This window comes from Tauraco erythrolophus, chromosome 5, assembly GCF_009769465.1.
Source record: "Tauraco erythrolophus isolate bTauEry1 chromosome 5, bTauEry1.pri, whole genome shotgun sequence".
NCBI classification, from domain to species: domain Eukaryota; kingdom Metazoa; phylum Chordata; class Aves; order Musophagiformes; family Musophagidae; genus Tauraco; species Tauraco erythrolophus.
This window is the reverse complement of record NC_141469.1, coordinates 74127610-74143357: the sequence shown is the minus strand read 5'-3', so window position 1 is coordinate 74143357 and position 15748 is coordinate 74127610. Positions and strand designations below refer to the sequence as shown.

General features: G+C 38.2%; 1 protein-coding gene across 2 annotated transcripts in view; it reads right to left on the bottom strand.

Moving 5' to 3' along the window:
- Positions 1-15748, bottom strand: part of GRID2 (glutamate ionotropic receptor delta type subunit 2) — a 753158-nt gene that overhangs the window by 594525 nt on the left and 142885 nt on the right. For both annotated transcript variants that reach the window (XM_086611621.1, XM_086611622.1), the window contains exon 2: positions 7570-7725. In XM_086611621.1, the coding sequence (XP_086467747.1) occupies positions 7570-7725 (156 nt within the window). The remainder of the gene's footprint in view (positions 1-7569; positions 7726-15748) is intronic.

The window sequence follows — 15748 nt, the reverse complement described above, 5'->3', positions numbered from 1 at the left end:
TAAATGTACTACTGGTATTATTTAATCACATCATAATTTGTATTGCTCTCTTAAAAGTAAACCACTAGCAGTGTGTCAGAGTACATTAACACATCAGACTGAAGCACTATATTTAAGGCATGAAAACATATATTGGGCACTTGTGAACTGCAAGTGGAAATATGCATATTACAAAATCAGAAATGACCCAATCTGGATTTTAAGTGCAAGTACTGCAGAATATCAGCCTACCTAGCTAATCGTATGGTACGATGACAAAATTGACTCTGCGCGTCAAAGGGAATTGCACTTGTCCAGTTATTTTTTCATTTATTTGATTCACCTTTTCAAAAGAGGTAAAGAGGTTAACAGCCTGCCTTGCAGTCACGTGCTTTTTAAGCAAAAGCCTAGGCAGAAAATTCTTTCAAGCTCATTAAAATTCTTGTCTGTCATTTGAAAGTGGAAACTCTGATAGGAACATCAAAATCTGCCAAAAAAAATTAATGTTGAGCCAAACTTCGGCAACTGGCTGCAGCAAACGGCATCAGTGTTAGGAAAATCACTCTTGATATTTTGAGAAAGTCATGAGAAAGTAAAAGGAAAGAAGAAGGAAAAAGACTGCAGAAAGGCAGCGGAGTAGATACTGCAAACGCTGAAACACTGGTCCTTGGTTTGATGCGTGGTCCTATGTAAATACCTGCAGCTGTATTGTTGCATCTCAATGCTGTGATGCAGCTGAGTATAACAGTGGGATGCTACTGGGTTTCCTGGCCACCTGAAGGAAAGTGGTTTCCATAGAAACACTAATTTTTTTCCTTAAACCACAACAAAGACATGCAGCAGTCACAAAGTGTGTATTCGGTGGGTTTTAGGTGCTCTGTGAGGCAAAGTGGATAACAGTAACTAAAAGATGGCAGGATCTTGCCTCAGCCTGCACTATAGAAAGGCTCTTTTTTCCCCCTTTGGCTCAGCAATGTGGAAAGTGTACTTCAGAAAAGGCTCTTCAACCGCTCTTATATCTGCGATTAAAATTTTTTAGATTTGCCATCTCTGAATACTAAGGGCTGTTGAAGCTTGTACCTCGTTTCCTCAAACCATATTTCTCACATTGCTTAAACTATTCTGCAGAAAGCCATCACTCTTCATGGACTGATTTTTATTTTTTTTTTAAATTTATTTGGATTTGAGGGGCTTTTTTGGAGCTGAAGATAAAGAACTGGTTTTTATCTTCAAGAATCTGAAAGTCTAGTGCAACTTACAGCTGCCAGAATTATCTTTCAAATTGGAAATAAAGGTAAGGGAAGTTGTCTCACAATTGGAGAAAACATTAACTACAGAAAGAATTAGGAACTAGAAACATTGGATCCCAAAATTTAAAGACTGGAGAGTGGTGGAAGCATCACAATTACTGTAATTGCTGTGACCGTATGGGCCTTACTCAAAATAAATATGATACGCACTTGCAGCATGCTCCAGGTGAATTATTTCCAGGCAAAGGAAGGTCACAATAGCACTGAAATTGTTGCTGAAAATGTGTTAAATATGCATTCTGCTCCTCCTAAACTAAGCCTCTTTCACATGTCCCTTTTCTAGTCCAGTCAATGTTCACTCTTCCCTTCTCCCTGATCTTCTTCCATGCAACCACTGTCTTCCCAACTGTCAGGATGTTATCGCCAGTGTTGTAAAATATGGGTTTTTTTCTAAAGCTGCCAACACTTGGACTCCTGTATATCTGATAGATTTGGTGGGGTTAGCGGGACTAAAATGAAAACAAACCCTATATAAGAGTACCAGGCTTCTTAATCCAGCACTTTGGGAACAGGGCACAGTGCCACCACTGCTGGATCATTATGTGGATGCACAGAGGATAGGTAATTCAAAAGATTTTTTTGGCCATATTTTCTGAAGTATTGAAGATACAAGGAACTTGCAATTGCAAACGTTTCCAACAGTTTCTGATTTTACAATGGATTTTTATATCACTATTGGAATGCTTCTCCTTCTCTTCTCCCTTAACTTTTTATAGTCCAAATCCTAGCTGAAAATGATTTTTTTTCCTCCTCAGTATTAGTAATACCATTTCATATCAAAATCCATTTTATTGGGAAATAAGAAAGCAAATCTGGAATTATATGGAAGGGCAGTGAAGAAGTGCAACCCTATAAAGGTTTAATCTCAAACCAAACATGTACTGGTTAATAAACAGTAGAAGAAAGGCTGAAAAATTTGAAGGAATAAGTAACACAAAGTGAAGGAAAGTTTAACAGTCCATGAAATCTGTGGATTTAAACAGGTTTCTACAGCAATGGGAGAAACAGGAAAGGACAATCTTATTACAATCAATCTAGTCCCAAAGGCCAAAGCAGATGTATCCATCAGGCCGTAATTTCTGACCATAAAACTTTGCTTGAATAAAATCCTGCATGTGACCTTCATACATATTTGCTGCCCTCCAAACCTCTGTTACTCTACAGCTGAAACCCATTTAGTTATGACTCACTACCTTATTTACTTCACTGATCACAATAAGCTTTCAAAAGCCATTACGAAGGCTTGAGTTGGTGTCTGTAAGCATACTCTGGTGACTAACCTGAATGACAAAAAGGTTGGCTTAAAAAAAAAAAAAACCACACACATATATATGATTGCAATAGGAAAACTTGTCAAACAAAGCGAATTTCAAACAGCATCAGTCAAATCTATTTATTCTGCATTGAAGGTAGCCTATAGAAGAAAATACTGGATTACTATAGAGATACTTCCAATAGGTAAAACGTGATGCTGCCAAAAAAGGAGGTAGGAGAAAAGAGCAGGATGAAAAAGTGTTAGCATCAAATAAAAACAAAACGTTTGCCATGAGGTTTAAAATATGGGCAATGGATCTCCAAGGACCCTGCACGTCTTTGGACGTGGGTCCTGCCGAGATCCGACAGCCCTCCAGATGCTGCAGATGCCTCAAGCACTGCAAACACCTGCAAAGTTTGCTCCGTAATTCTTAGTGTGCAAGTGGAAATGGCAGCATGGGGGTTGTAGAAACTGTGCTGCCTAAGGAGGCAGATCAGCACGAGCCAATGTGTTACCTCTGGTTCAAGGTATCAAAGCCTCTGCTCCCTCCACCTGCCTTGGGGTAGGAATTACATCGGACAATACTACCTGCATTAGTGAAAAGCACTTTCCCCTAAATGCAAGTAAATCAGTATTGAAAGAATATGACTTTGTGGAAAATGTTTAGAAGACAAAGGGGGTTTAGAGAATCATTTGTGGATTGGAATAGATATTTAGTAGCCTGTCTACCAAGGTAACTCAGCAAAGAATCCTGCAAAAACGCACAGACTATTGCATATTTCACATTAGCCATCTAGCAACAATATGATCGTATTATTAATGAGAAATTAAGGATTGGAGGAAATAGCAGGCTTGGAACCATAAAATTTAGACTTTAATTAGTGTATTGAAGTAAGCACAAGAATAATAGAAGTAAGAGAAAGCTAAGAGAACACAGTATTTTCTGACAAACAAGAGAGAGCCGATGTATTTACTTTGACCAAATTTCACAGTGAAAGGAAAAAGCCCAGTCTATTAAAAAGAAATAGAGAAACATGACTCTATTCAAAATAATTACAGTTTAAGTATATTGTAGAACTCAAACCTTTTGAAGGCCTATTCCATCTCTATTTAAACACTGCTGTAAATTGAATCTCACAAGAAAGGAAGTAAAGTTTATGCTAATATATATTATTATTGCCACTAGTATGGATCTGGCATTGTAATTCCGTGTTTTGTAGTGTTAAAATACCAACTTACTATCATGCAAAAACTGACTCACCCTATCTTCCTTCATTGTCTACACAAATAAAACTTAAATTCCTGGTTTCCCTTTGTAGCATCCAATGGGGTCACAGCAAAAAGAAAACAGGCACTGTATTCTTACTGTCTCACTCATGCAAGCACACAAATGTTTCAAGACATCACATATGAGCGTATTACAAATATTTTGAAGAATTTCGTACAGAACAAAGAAAAGAAGAAGAAAGGAAAACGCCGTGTTGGACTTTTCCGCAGGTGCATGTCACTGTGACACAGCTCAATGACCAGGCTGCAGCTGCCATGAGGGCCTGGTGTGCACCATCTACGTGTCTCAGCCATCCTTCTTGGCCAGTCTCCTCCTCTGCAAAGCCTCTCCTGTGCCTGTCAGGCTAGAACTACACAAACCTGGTCATGCACCTCACTGGTCTTCATCCTGACCTACCAACTGGGCTTTCCTTGGGTCTGCCTCCCCTGTCGCAGAGTAACCCTCAGCCTCAGCCCATCCTGATGGGTGCCCGTGCCACCCTGCAATGTTGACATGCAAACATAAGTCGTACAGTAAACCATTTGCATCACTCTCGCTGTTGGCCCTCTCTGACACAGGATACACCTAAAGGGAGAAAAATTTCCCCAACTTGAAGAAACTCAATTTCACCTCCTATTTCTGTGCACTGTAACATGTCTATAAATTGTCCCTGAGGGCACTTCCAGTGATATTATGGGCCATGTCATTCACAGCTCTTCTAGGATAAAACTACTCAGCTTTGCAATACGGTCTCACCTCTCCAATCAGAACAGTTAACGAGATGCCCTAACGTACAAATGGAAGACATTTCAGGGTACCATAATAAATTATAAAAACAGATTCAGAGGCAAGAACAGCAAGTACCATACAGCAGTCAATCCTCTCAAATTGATTATCTTTACATCTCAAAATCAATATTAAGTATCTGAGTGTTCGTGTTTACATTGTTTGGGAGTTACTTGCTAATTTGGCTAATAAAATGAAATATAAGTTGGAAATAATACATGCTGCCCATTAACAGGTCATTAGAAAAATAAATTTGTAAATTATCTCCTCTGTACATAATGTCTTGGTTTCTCAGATCTTTGCTTATGACTTCTTGTTTTTTCAATTTCAAAATCCTAGGCAGATTTATTGAGAACTTTCTCTATTCATTAAAAGGGGCATAATTTAGACAAATTTAGACTAATTTTAAGTTGTTATTATTATGAATCTAATACTTTAAATTAACATTTACCAAACATTAAAAGCTCTTTTCTTTAAAGGTTTTTCTGTAGTTTAGACAAGATGAAGTAAAGTCAAAACCATAAAAAACTCCCAGATATTGTGAATTAAAACAAAGCAAATTTTAGGCAGTTTATATAATAAATAATATAAATAAATAAATACATAGTAGACGATTATAATAATAAATTAATAATATAATTTTTGCACATTACAGTCTACCTGATAGGAGAGGCCATGATACCTCAGACTCATATCAGTAATTTTATGTTTCCAAGGAAAGGGTCGCACTGGCATGGAAACGGCAAGTGTGGACATACTGAATGCCATACACATTTAAAACCACAAGATTTTGTCTAATTCTAGTATTTCACAAATGGAATCAGAAACAGCCTGAGTGTTTAAATTATCTGTTTCTAGTGTTTAGTATAGTGCATTTTTGGCTAAGTGTTTTTCCAAGGGATAAACCCTGAAATATGTGACAACAGTTGCAGAGGTGCTGTTCCCTGCTACTAACGCTGGTAAGAAATCCAGTTAAGAACAGGGGGCAAGTGATAGAAAGATGTGGAGAAAAGGAGAAAGGGAGGAAACTGGTATAAAGTGATTGAAACATTACGGCGCGGCTTACGCTTCTAATCAGTTAAAACAAGTGAAAAGAAAGCACATTAATGAAGGTAAAATATTTCGACAAGCAAAATTTCACAGATATATATGCACGCAAGAGATGCAACTTCTGTTCTTTACTCAAATTATACCAAACAAAACAAGGCACTTAGAAGACAGTTAATATGAGGGCTTTGCTAGCCATGTAGCTGCATTTGACTGTGCATTTACAAGAAATTGGTTTTAATGGCAAGTACTTTCTTGGACTCATCAGTATCACAAAAGACCTTCTCCCCCTCCAACACACAGTAATAAAATATATGTTAGATCTACTTCATTCATCTTTCAAATATTGACTGTAACAAGGTATTTTCAAAAATTACAAATACAACTTTTTCAAAAAGTAACTAATTGAATATCAAAATACCAGGTCATTAACTCCTTCAGAATGTTCTACATTACCAGACACTCCTACTTTATTTAAATTAGAAATAAATAAACAAATTGCTTAAAACATTGTTCTGTGAAATAATTTGCAACTGCTCTAACACAATGATGAAATTAGTTGCTAAGTGTCAGCGTTAATCAATGTTAATCACAGAGCATCACCTAACATTATCCATCCTGGATGAAACGGAAAAAAAACCTTAAACATTAATGGTGCTGAAAGTATCTAAAAAAGATTGACCTCGCCCATTTTTCCCCCTCTAGATTCTAAAGGTATACAACAGCTTCAGTTTTTATATTGGTCTTTTCAGATTGAAATACACTGAATTGATTCTGATTAGAATACTTTCAAAATCACTTCTTTTTCTTTCTCAGCCTTTTCAAGCCCAGATTGTAACGCTTCTCATTACACAGGTCTATCCAACTTGTAAAATTTAACAAAACAAAAAAAATCCTAAATGCTCAGAAATTAAGAATGTTACTGATAAAAACACATCATACAAGCATAAAGGCCTTTTCTTGTCTTGTCAACAGTCCATTGTAGCCAAACAGGTATTGATTCTCAACCTCAGAAGTATCAGAGCAACTGTTCTCATGTTTGCTGCTTAAATCTAAAGTTCTACCTGACGTGTCAATATAGAGCCAACAAGGATATGGAAAGTCATAAAAAATTTGTTTTCTTTTCAGGAAAATATAATAATATACCTACAATAAACGTCACCTGCATCTCAGACAGAAGTTAGAGTGCCAGACCAACAAAGAAATAAAAAATGCTTAGGAAAAAAATTTGAATCCATATTTCTGAAGACTTCATATAGCTGTCTTTCCAGACAACTACTCAGTCACACCAGCGATTTACTAATCCAGCTCAGAGGGATTTCAAATATTGAGTTCTGTTATCACCCTACTGCTATCACAGGAGCCCAAAGCAACATCCTCATCTCTTGTCCAATAATTGGGCAATGACAAAGGACAGACTGAGTACAAAAATCATATTGGACACAGGTGACTTTCTGAGTCATCAGGTTATCTCTAATCCCTCCTGTAAAATAAGTAAGTTTTTCAGGTATATGTGCTGAAAAGATTATCCACACAACAACTTATGTTTTCCAACTAAGTAAGTGCTCTTAGGTACATGAAGTGAAACCCAAAAATCATATTAAGAGGTCATAAAGTAAAAACTTTGATGATAATTTTTAAAAAGCCTGCAAAAAGGGAAGATGTAGTCAAACTTTCTCTGACTTTTCTACCATTTTTCAAGAGTCTTTTCTTACAAAATGGATAAAAGCTAAGTTTATATCTTGAAGTCAACTAGACCAACACATACTGTAGTGGCCAAATCCAGAACTAAATGCAGTTTTGATATTCTATGTAAAAAGAAGCCAATAAAAATTACAGATTTCTCATAAAGCTGGGAAACTATCAGAGTAGTAATTGTATGTCTCTGCAGAAACAACTACAGGAAATCTGTTTAGACATCCTACCTTCTTGAACCGCCTGAAAAGGATTGTTTCCATCCACAAACGTCACTGAACACGTGATTTTCTCCGTTTGTAAGATTTCATCATTCTGATTGAGATCAGCAACCGCCATTCGAAAAACTTCCTCATCCTTTTTGGCAGATTCATCAAAAATTGCTCCTGGGGAAAAGAAAAATAAAAGAACAAAAATCATGTTGCACATTTCACCTGCATCCCAAATCATTGATCATAAGCATTTAAGACATATTTTATGTTATCATTCCTTTGCTCACTCCTGAAGAGCAGTTCTTGCGACACAGAGCTCAGGGGCTACTTCACAATATACAGGATTTCTACATTTTGACTTAATTTCTCTGGTTGACGAGGGAAGGGCTGTGCATGTAGTTTTCCTTGACCTCAGTAAAGCCTTTGATACAGTTTCTCATAGTGTTCTGGTGGAGAAACTGGTAACTGCTGGCCTGGATAGGCACACCCTCCTTTGGGTTAAAAACTGGCTGGATGGCCGGGCCCAAAGAGTGGTGGTAAATGGGGCTAAATCCGGCTGGAGGCCGGTCACCAGTGGGGTTCCCCAGGGCTCAGTGCTGGGTCCAGTTCTGTTTAACATCTTTATCAATGACCTGGATGAGGGGATTGAATGTACACTCAGTAAATTTGCAGACGACACCAAGCTGAGAGGCTGTGTTGATCTGCTTCAGGGTAGGGAAGCCCTTCAGAGGGATTTGAACAGACTGGATCGTTGGGCTGAGGCCAATGGCATGAGCTTTAATAAGGCCAAGTGCAGAGTCCTTCACTTGGGGTATAAAAACCCTAAGCATCGCTATAGGCTCGGGGAAGAGTGGCTGGAGAGCTGCCTGGAGGAGAAGGACCTGGGGGTGTTGGTTGACTACCGGCTTGATATGAGCCAGCAGTGTGCCCAGGTGGCCAAAAAGGCCAATGGGATACTGGCATGTATCAAGAATAGTATAACCAGCAGGAGCAGGGAAGTGATCCTGCCCCTGTACTCGGCACTGGTGAGGCCACACCTGGAATATTGTGTCCAGTTTTGGGCCCCTCGCTTTAAGAGAGATATTGAGCTCCTGGAGCAAGTCCAAAGAAGGGCGACTAAACTGGTCAAGGGGCTGGAAAATAAAACTTATGGGGAGCGGCTAAGGGAGTTAGGGCTGTTTAACAAGGAGAAGAGGAGGCTGAGGGGAGACCTGATTACAGCCTACAAATACTTGAGAAGGGATGGTGGGGAGGTAGGGGAAGGGCTCTTTACATTACTGTTGGGTGATAGAACAAGAGGAAATGGGTATAAGCTTAGTCAGGGCAGATTCAGGTTGGATGTTAAAAAGCATTTCTTCTCTGAAAGGGTTGTCAGCCACTGGAATAGGCTGCCCAGGGAGGTGGTTGGATTCCCATCCCTGGATGTGTTTAAGAATAGGGTGGATGATCTACTTAGCGATATGGTTTACTGGGGATTACGGACGGTTGGACTGGATGATCTCTAAGGTCTTTTCCAACCTAGAAATCTATGAAATTTAAAAGATAAATTGAAAATAAGCATTGATTCCAGCTAGAAATATTGAGGAAATCTAGTTAAGTACAAAACTAATTATCTGTATAGGAACATGGACAAGAAATGAGAACTAATTATCTTTCCAAAGGTGCCATTTAAAATACATTGAACAACCACAAGAGGCTAGGATATATGCTTAACATCATGTGTAGTGGCAATTAAAAAATATAAAGGTCAAATGAGGTCAGAATAAGCCTAAAATGGTAGCAGCACTGGGAAAACAAGTTAGAATTGACAACCATGATCAAGAGACAGGTTAGCACCTGATACAAACTATTTCAGGTTTAATCCTATTAGATTTGTAAAACAACCACTCCAGCTAACTGTCTAACTCTTGAAGTCAGTAAGTTAAGTTTAAGCAGTTAATCAAAATAATTTATAAATCTTATAGAAAGTGACTGTTCTGCCTTTTTCCCCCAAAACATTCAGGCAGAGCACCGTATAAAGGAAACCTTTAAAGTCGGGAGTTGTCAGAGTGAGGGCGTCCAACCCCTGCACAGCTAATTCTTCAGATGTATTGAAGAACTCCAAGGCTAACCTAGAGATTTTAGAATTTTTTTGCTTTCTTTAAACTATAGTGTCACTTTTAGCAACATTAACTTCCTATTATTTTACATTTGCCTCTTGTATGAACTATTTACATAGAGACGGCTCAAATCACAGTTATAGTCCTGTGAAAGATGTTATATTGTTTTTAACCCTCCAATCATGGCTGTTAGATTTTTCAAGCACCTTTAAAGTTTTCCTTTCCAGGCAGTAGATTAAAGATACTGAAGGAATGTTTCAAAAACAGACTTTTGAAAAATACATTTCATTATTATGACATTTCTACAGTTTTCAGGTTTAATTATTCTTGAGTGTCTCTTGTCAATACAGAACTCAACTGAGGCAGCGTATGTGGTGAGGCATCTAAAGATAATAGAAAATGCTGATCACTGATTGCTACCTTCAATCAGTGATGAAAAGAACTGAAAAAGATTAATTTACAGGAAATGGCTACTTTAAGAGAAATAAGCTTCATATACAGTGCTTATCTTGTTTTTCCCCCTGACCTCCAACACTCATATCCCTGCCAGCATCACTCATCCTACATGAGCGTCATCTCTTCCTACAATCTGACCGCTTTGACTCCAGCATTTTCCCTCCCGAAGCTGCTGCCATCTGGAACAGCTGTTCTTTACCTCTCCACCTCATTCACCTGTCATCTCTGTGCAAATCTCAGCTGAAAACATTCATTTTCTCCTTTGCCCCATTTCTACTTCCCTTGTTTTATTTAGCTCCATAAAGCAAAGCCGCACATGGTCAAGAATATGCTTGGTATGCAAGATGCTGCAAACTGTGTCCATAAAGATGACCATTTGTGTATCCGGGTGGCATTTAAGAGCACAATAAAGACTTTGTCCAATGATATACCTTAAAACATGTTTGGTTCTAATCTCATGGAACAGTTCAAACCAAAACCAAAACCACACATGCTTGATTTTGGGGATACATCTATACTGATGATGACGACAAAGCCTAGCAAACGTTGTTAATAACCATTTGAAGGGACAATTTTACATGGCTGCTAAGTAACAAGGTTAAAATTAAGAAGGGGGAAAAAAAAAGTTGGAAAATTATGATAGTAATTAGTCAAACGCTATCCCTGTAGCGTAATTCTGTAACAAATGTTGCACTGGAAGGAAGTGAACATGCACAGGTTTCATGCACGCATACAAGGCAGCTGTTGACTGTGTTGCAGAGCAGCTTAGCAAAATAAAGACCTTCCAGCCAACACTGTGGAGTACAGCTTCTTATTCTAAGGGTAGGAAAAGCCATCTTAAGCCTGGTTTTGTCCCCAGAATAATCCAAGTCATTTACTGAGTAGTGGACACAGAAAAAAACAAGTTATCTAGTGTTTCTTTTGCTTGTGCCATCATAAAAATCCCATTCAGCCCCATAGCCCTTCCACTGGGCAGCAGAGAACTGCTCTCAAGACAGTGCGCTTGCTAGTCCAGCATCAAGTTTCTCAACAGATGAGCCTTCTTGAGAATCTTTCTTGTTTCTTTCACACACAGATATCCCTAGTAAACTCCTATGCTTTTTCTCTCATTTCTCAGCCTGACACAAATCCTACCTGTGATGGCATCTGGACATATAAGGAGTTGGATTAGGTGAAACTTCATGTAGCCTTCACAAGCAATGTCTTTTCTTACTGCGGTACAATTGCTCCAGTTTTGCTCTGACCACTGCTTATTTCATTTATGGCTCCATATATCAGATGCAAATTTCAAAATTTCTCCTCTAACCAATACTACATCTGAGATTTTAAATAAACTACCTCACTATCCACGCTCTAGTGTAGGAGTATCTCCACAGGTAAAACATACAAATATATAGGTGAATTAGAAAAAAGGTTGTAACCGTAGTTCACACCTTAGCATCCTAGCAGGAATTAGATTGTCTTCCTTCAGAAACTAAGGCCTTATTCATTAGAGTATGTAACTTCGCTACACAAAAAGCCTTTTAAGATATAACAAAGAAGACACTGTTCTTTTCAGGAGATGGCAGTGCACAGCAGCACATGCATTACACTTCAAATAGTGGTAAGAGAAATTTTATTTCATAATCCATTCTCAAAGTTTAATTTCAGTTTTCAAATAAAATTGGAAAATTTAAAAAGAAAAAAATAAATAAAAAAAAAAAGCAAACACACAAAAACCTTGAATCATTTTGAAATGGTTCCTATTCTCATATACACATTTTTAGGTCCCTGAGTTTTATGTCAACTAAATTCCATGTGTCTATATTTCTCTCTACATTACACAAGGGAGAGAGTTGTCGTGATTTTTGTTTGTTTTCTAAAATAAAAGCCGTTTCAATGAAAAGGTAAAAGGTATTTTTTGGATTGTGCTAACAATGCTGTAATATTTTCCTTTTCCTGTGGCTTCAGGATTCATCCTCTGGTTGAAAAGAATTAATCTGCTGATGTGAAACAGGTCTATCAAACTTTTTACATCTAGCTCAAAATGCAACTACTTTTGTACTGAAGTTTTGATGCTTATTCTTTCAAACACAGTCCTTTAACCGAGTCAGACAAACAAATAAACAACACAAATGGACAAATAAAGAGTATTACACTTAAAAACTACTTCTATAGTGAGAGCTACATGCTGTCTCATTTCCTCATGTACAGTTGCAAAATGAGAGAACTGGAATAACCACAAACTTATTTGGAGCACATGTCCAAAATGAACTCTTTTGACTACAGTAAAAATTGTCATAGAAAGTAATGAATAGCTGAGGAGAAAAAGCAAATTATTCCTACAGATACTATAAGACACTTGCTCTCTAGAAAACAATACAACAAAACTATTTATAAAGCAAAAAAAGTCTTCGAAGTTATACAAAAGTAGATGTTGTTTGTTTCTCTTCCCCCCACCGCTCACCTCCGCTGAAACAGGCCTCACACTAAACATGTCATTTCTAACTATTCTCAAGGAGTATTCCCATGATTGCATCAGGAGCCAAATTGCTGACACAGCGACTACTTTGCACCAGTTTTCCCCTGCTCCCATTTTATTAGCACGTCATTACATTCAGCTTTATTTCAGAATCTGGATGAGAACAGCACAAATGCAATTCTCTACCGGCTTTTTAAAAACGCTCAGCACATCAATAATGTCCCGTAGCTTAGCAGAGAATTCTTTGTGTTTAACTATCTCATTCGCATTCGAACATGTCACCAGAAACCTATCAATTTAAATTAATACAGACCAAATCATACAAATGCTCAGTAAGTTCATTAAGTACCAATGACATCATTAGAAAGGCTTTTCAAAGGTCACTTGTCCTACTGACCCACACATACAAAAACATAATCCAAATTAGATATTATCAGCTCTTTCTAGAGTAATTTGTGCAGTCTATTGGAATCAACCCAGAAAACGTAAAAATGAGAGAGAAATGCGTCATGACTGCAAGGCTGAAGTGTGAAGAGATTTAAACCAGTGTTCATCTTTCTATTGACTAAGAAAGGACAAAGTCCACTGCTTGCAGTGTTTTCAAGTATTATAATTTTATTATCTATGAAAGTATGACATTTCTGGACCCCAGTGCCTCATATTAGTCTCAGGAAATTAAGTACCTCGTTTCAAAAAGAAGGAAGAGTACATGGATTAAATGCCATTGTGAATTGAGGTCACATTTCAGTTTCAACACATAAATTTGATTTTCAGTTTGTAATATTGTACACATATACCTCACCAATAGAGGAAATATACACTTTGCCCAATAACGTACTAGTTCACAAGTCTAGGAATGGTTGGAGAGAAAAGGAAGAAAAAAGAGAATGTAAAACATAGTAACTTTTTGAGTGACTATCTGATGTTCTCAGCAGCTGCTGATTCTGTGAAAATTATTCTGTGAAAATTCTTTGTCCCACCAATATTGCCAGCCTGTTCCTGTGTCTGAATCCAGTTCCACAGTATTTTGTCAACTGTTGCTGTTGCATTATTGTTCCGAATGAGAAACTTAATGCAGCTGCTGGGAGAAGGATGGCCATGCTGTTAAAACTCAGAACTGGAAGCTGGGAATTTTAAGTCCTCATGGCAAACCTCATCTGAGATGTCCTGCAGGGTTATGAGAGCATCACCACAAGTCTAGCTTCCCCATAAGAAATTAGGTTAGGAGACGTTTATTTCTTCAGGCTTAAATCAATGAGACTGATATTTGAGATCCTGAGATATATTGTAGAATAAAATCCCACGTTATTTCTAGGCCATATGAGTGTCTGGTTGGGAATTTTTTTATAGGATCCATTTATCTTGAACTATAATGGTAAATGATTAGCTATACTGTATACTATCATGTCTGATTTAATGAACATATACATACAGCTTCAGAAGGCTAATTATTTTATAGTGGAATTATTGTCAACAAGAACAAGAAGGATTTGATGTGTTTGAGAGTCTGGCTGTGCTCATGTAGGAATTTAGAAGGCTGGATACAGAGACCTTCCCTTGCGTATGCAGCTCCCATTATCATGGTATACATCACATACGAAATTGCACTTTTGACACATTTAGAGCTGCTGTTAAGTTACTCTATTGACTGATAGGCAGTCAAGTTCGTGCAACCACATCTTGATTTTGTCAATGAAGGGAAAACATTAGCGTTCTTTGCCTTACTCTTTAAGTTCACCAAGTTTTAGAAACCCTTTAGAAAGGGCACAGTAAGCTTGAGTTTGTCACTGCAGCACAAAGGGAGTGGAAATCTTCCATCTCCTTTGCATCATCAGGGAATTTCCAACAGATGTGTCCTCAGCTACCTCGCGCGTCATGCTGCAGATGCCAGGCGTGGTCCAGGGCTTGGTCGTCACACCCCCCAGCCCTTAGGGACCACGACTGGCTCACACAGGGCCAACATGGAGCTCTAGCTCAGGACAGAGCCAGTCCCTTACATCTGAAGTCATCAGTCTCATAAGCTTGCTCCCCAGAGGCTCCCTGCTCTGCACCATGGGGATCTCGGCACCAGAGTACATCTAGGCCAAGCTGAAGTTTTTGAAAACACTACTTGTTTGTTCATTTTAATTTTTCAAGACTTTCACAGCTCCCATGATAATGGTGAAGGAGACAGCTGGGTATGCCTAGGAGCACTTCTGCCAGCCTCTTCTGTGGAGAAAGTAATGTCCCCCTGCCTGCCAAACTGTAAAGGCACGATTTCTCTTTCTACTTTATATATCTCATACTTTTGCAAGCACAGCTCAAGAAATTGAACAATACATTAGCACGTATCTTTCACTAGTTATCATCAGATATGTACAACACATTAAAATAATCAGTTTAACAGAATGTACTTGCTAATACTAAACCTACACATATGCATGGAAGGTTCACTCATGACTTTAAGTAGCACATGTGAGATCAGAGAATTTGCAGTGAAGTTTCTGGATTACCACTGATGCAAGAATGCTTAAGTGAAAGAAGCATCAGACCTAGTGTCATTTTTTTTTCAAAGGACTTTTGTAAAGGTCTACTTCTGATAGAGAAAACCAAGCCATAAGCAATGCCAGTTCTCCTGAGATGACTGGCAGCAGTTGGCCATACATTACATGTACCTGCATATAGGTTGCTGCTATGTCCAAAACACATCCTTTAATCAACCACGATTGTATCCATTTTTAATCTAATTTTAAATATTGCAAAATTAGTAAAATACACGTCCACACTTAATCAGAATACATGAAACAAACCCACCCCAAAACCAAAAAACCCACATTATTTCCAAGGGAAGACACCCTCCCTGCAACTTTTGCCATCTTGTTCTGAATCTGGTGGACACAGACAAACAAATTGTATGTTACTGGTATTTAAGGAATTAAAGCTGCTACTCTTTTCGTTGGACACAGCAATTAAATCAAAGGTTAAAATACTGGATTGGAGAATCAAAGAGTTTTCTACCATGTTTCCCCATTCACACCCAAGTTCGGCAAATCTTTTGCAGGCACAAGTCTAATTTCAGGCACATGAATAATCTCTCTCAAGCTACACCTTAAAGCGAGACTCTTCGCTGAGCTTCTTACGGCATTGCCAACTTTGTACAGTGCTGCTTACTCCAACCACTGCAGAAGGCATCTCTGGTCAC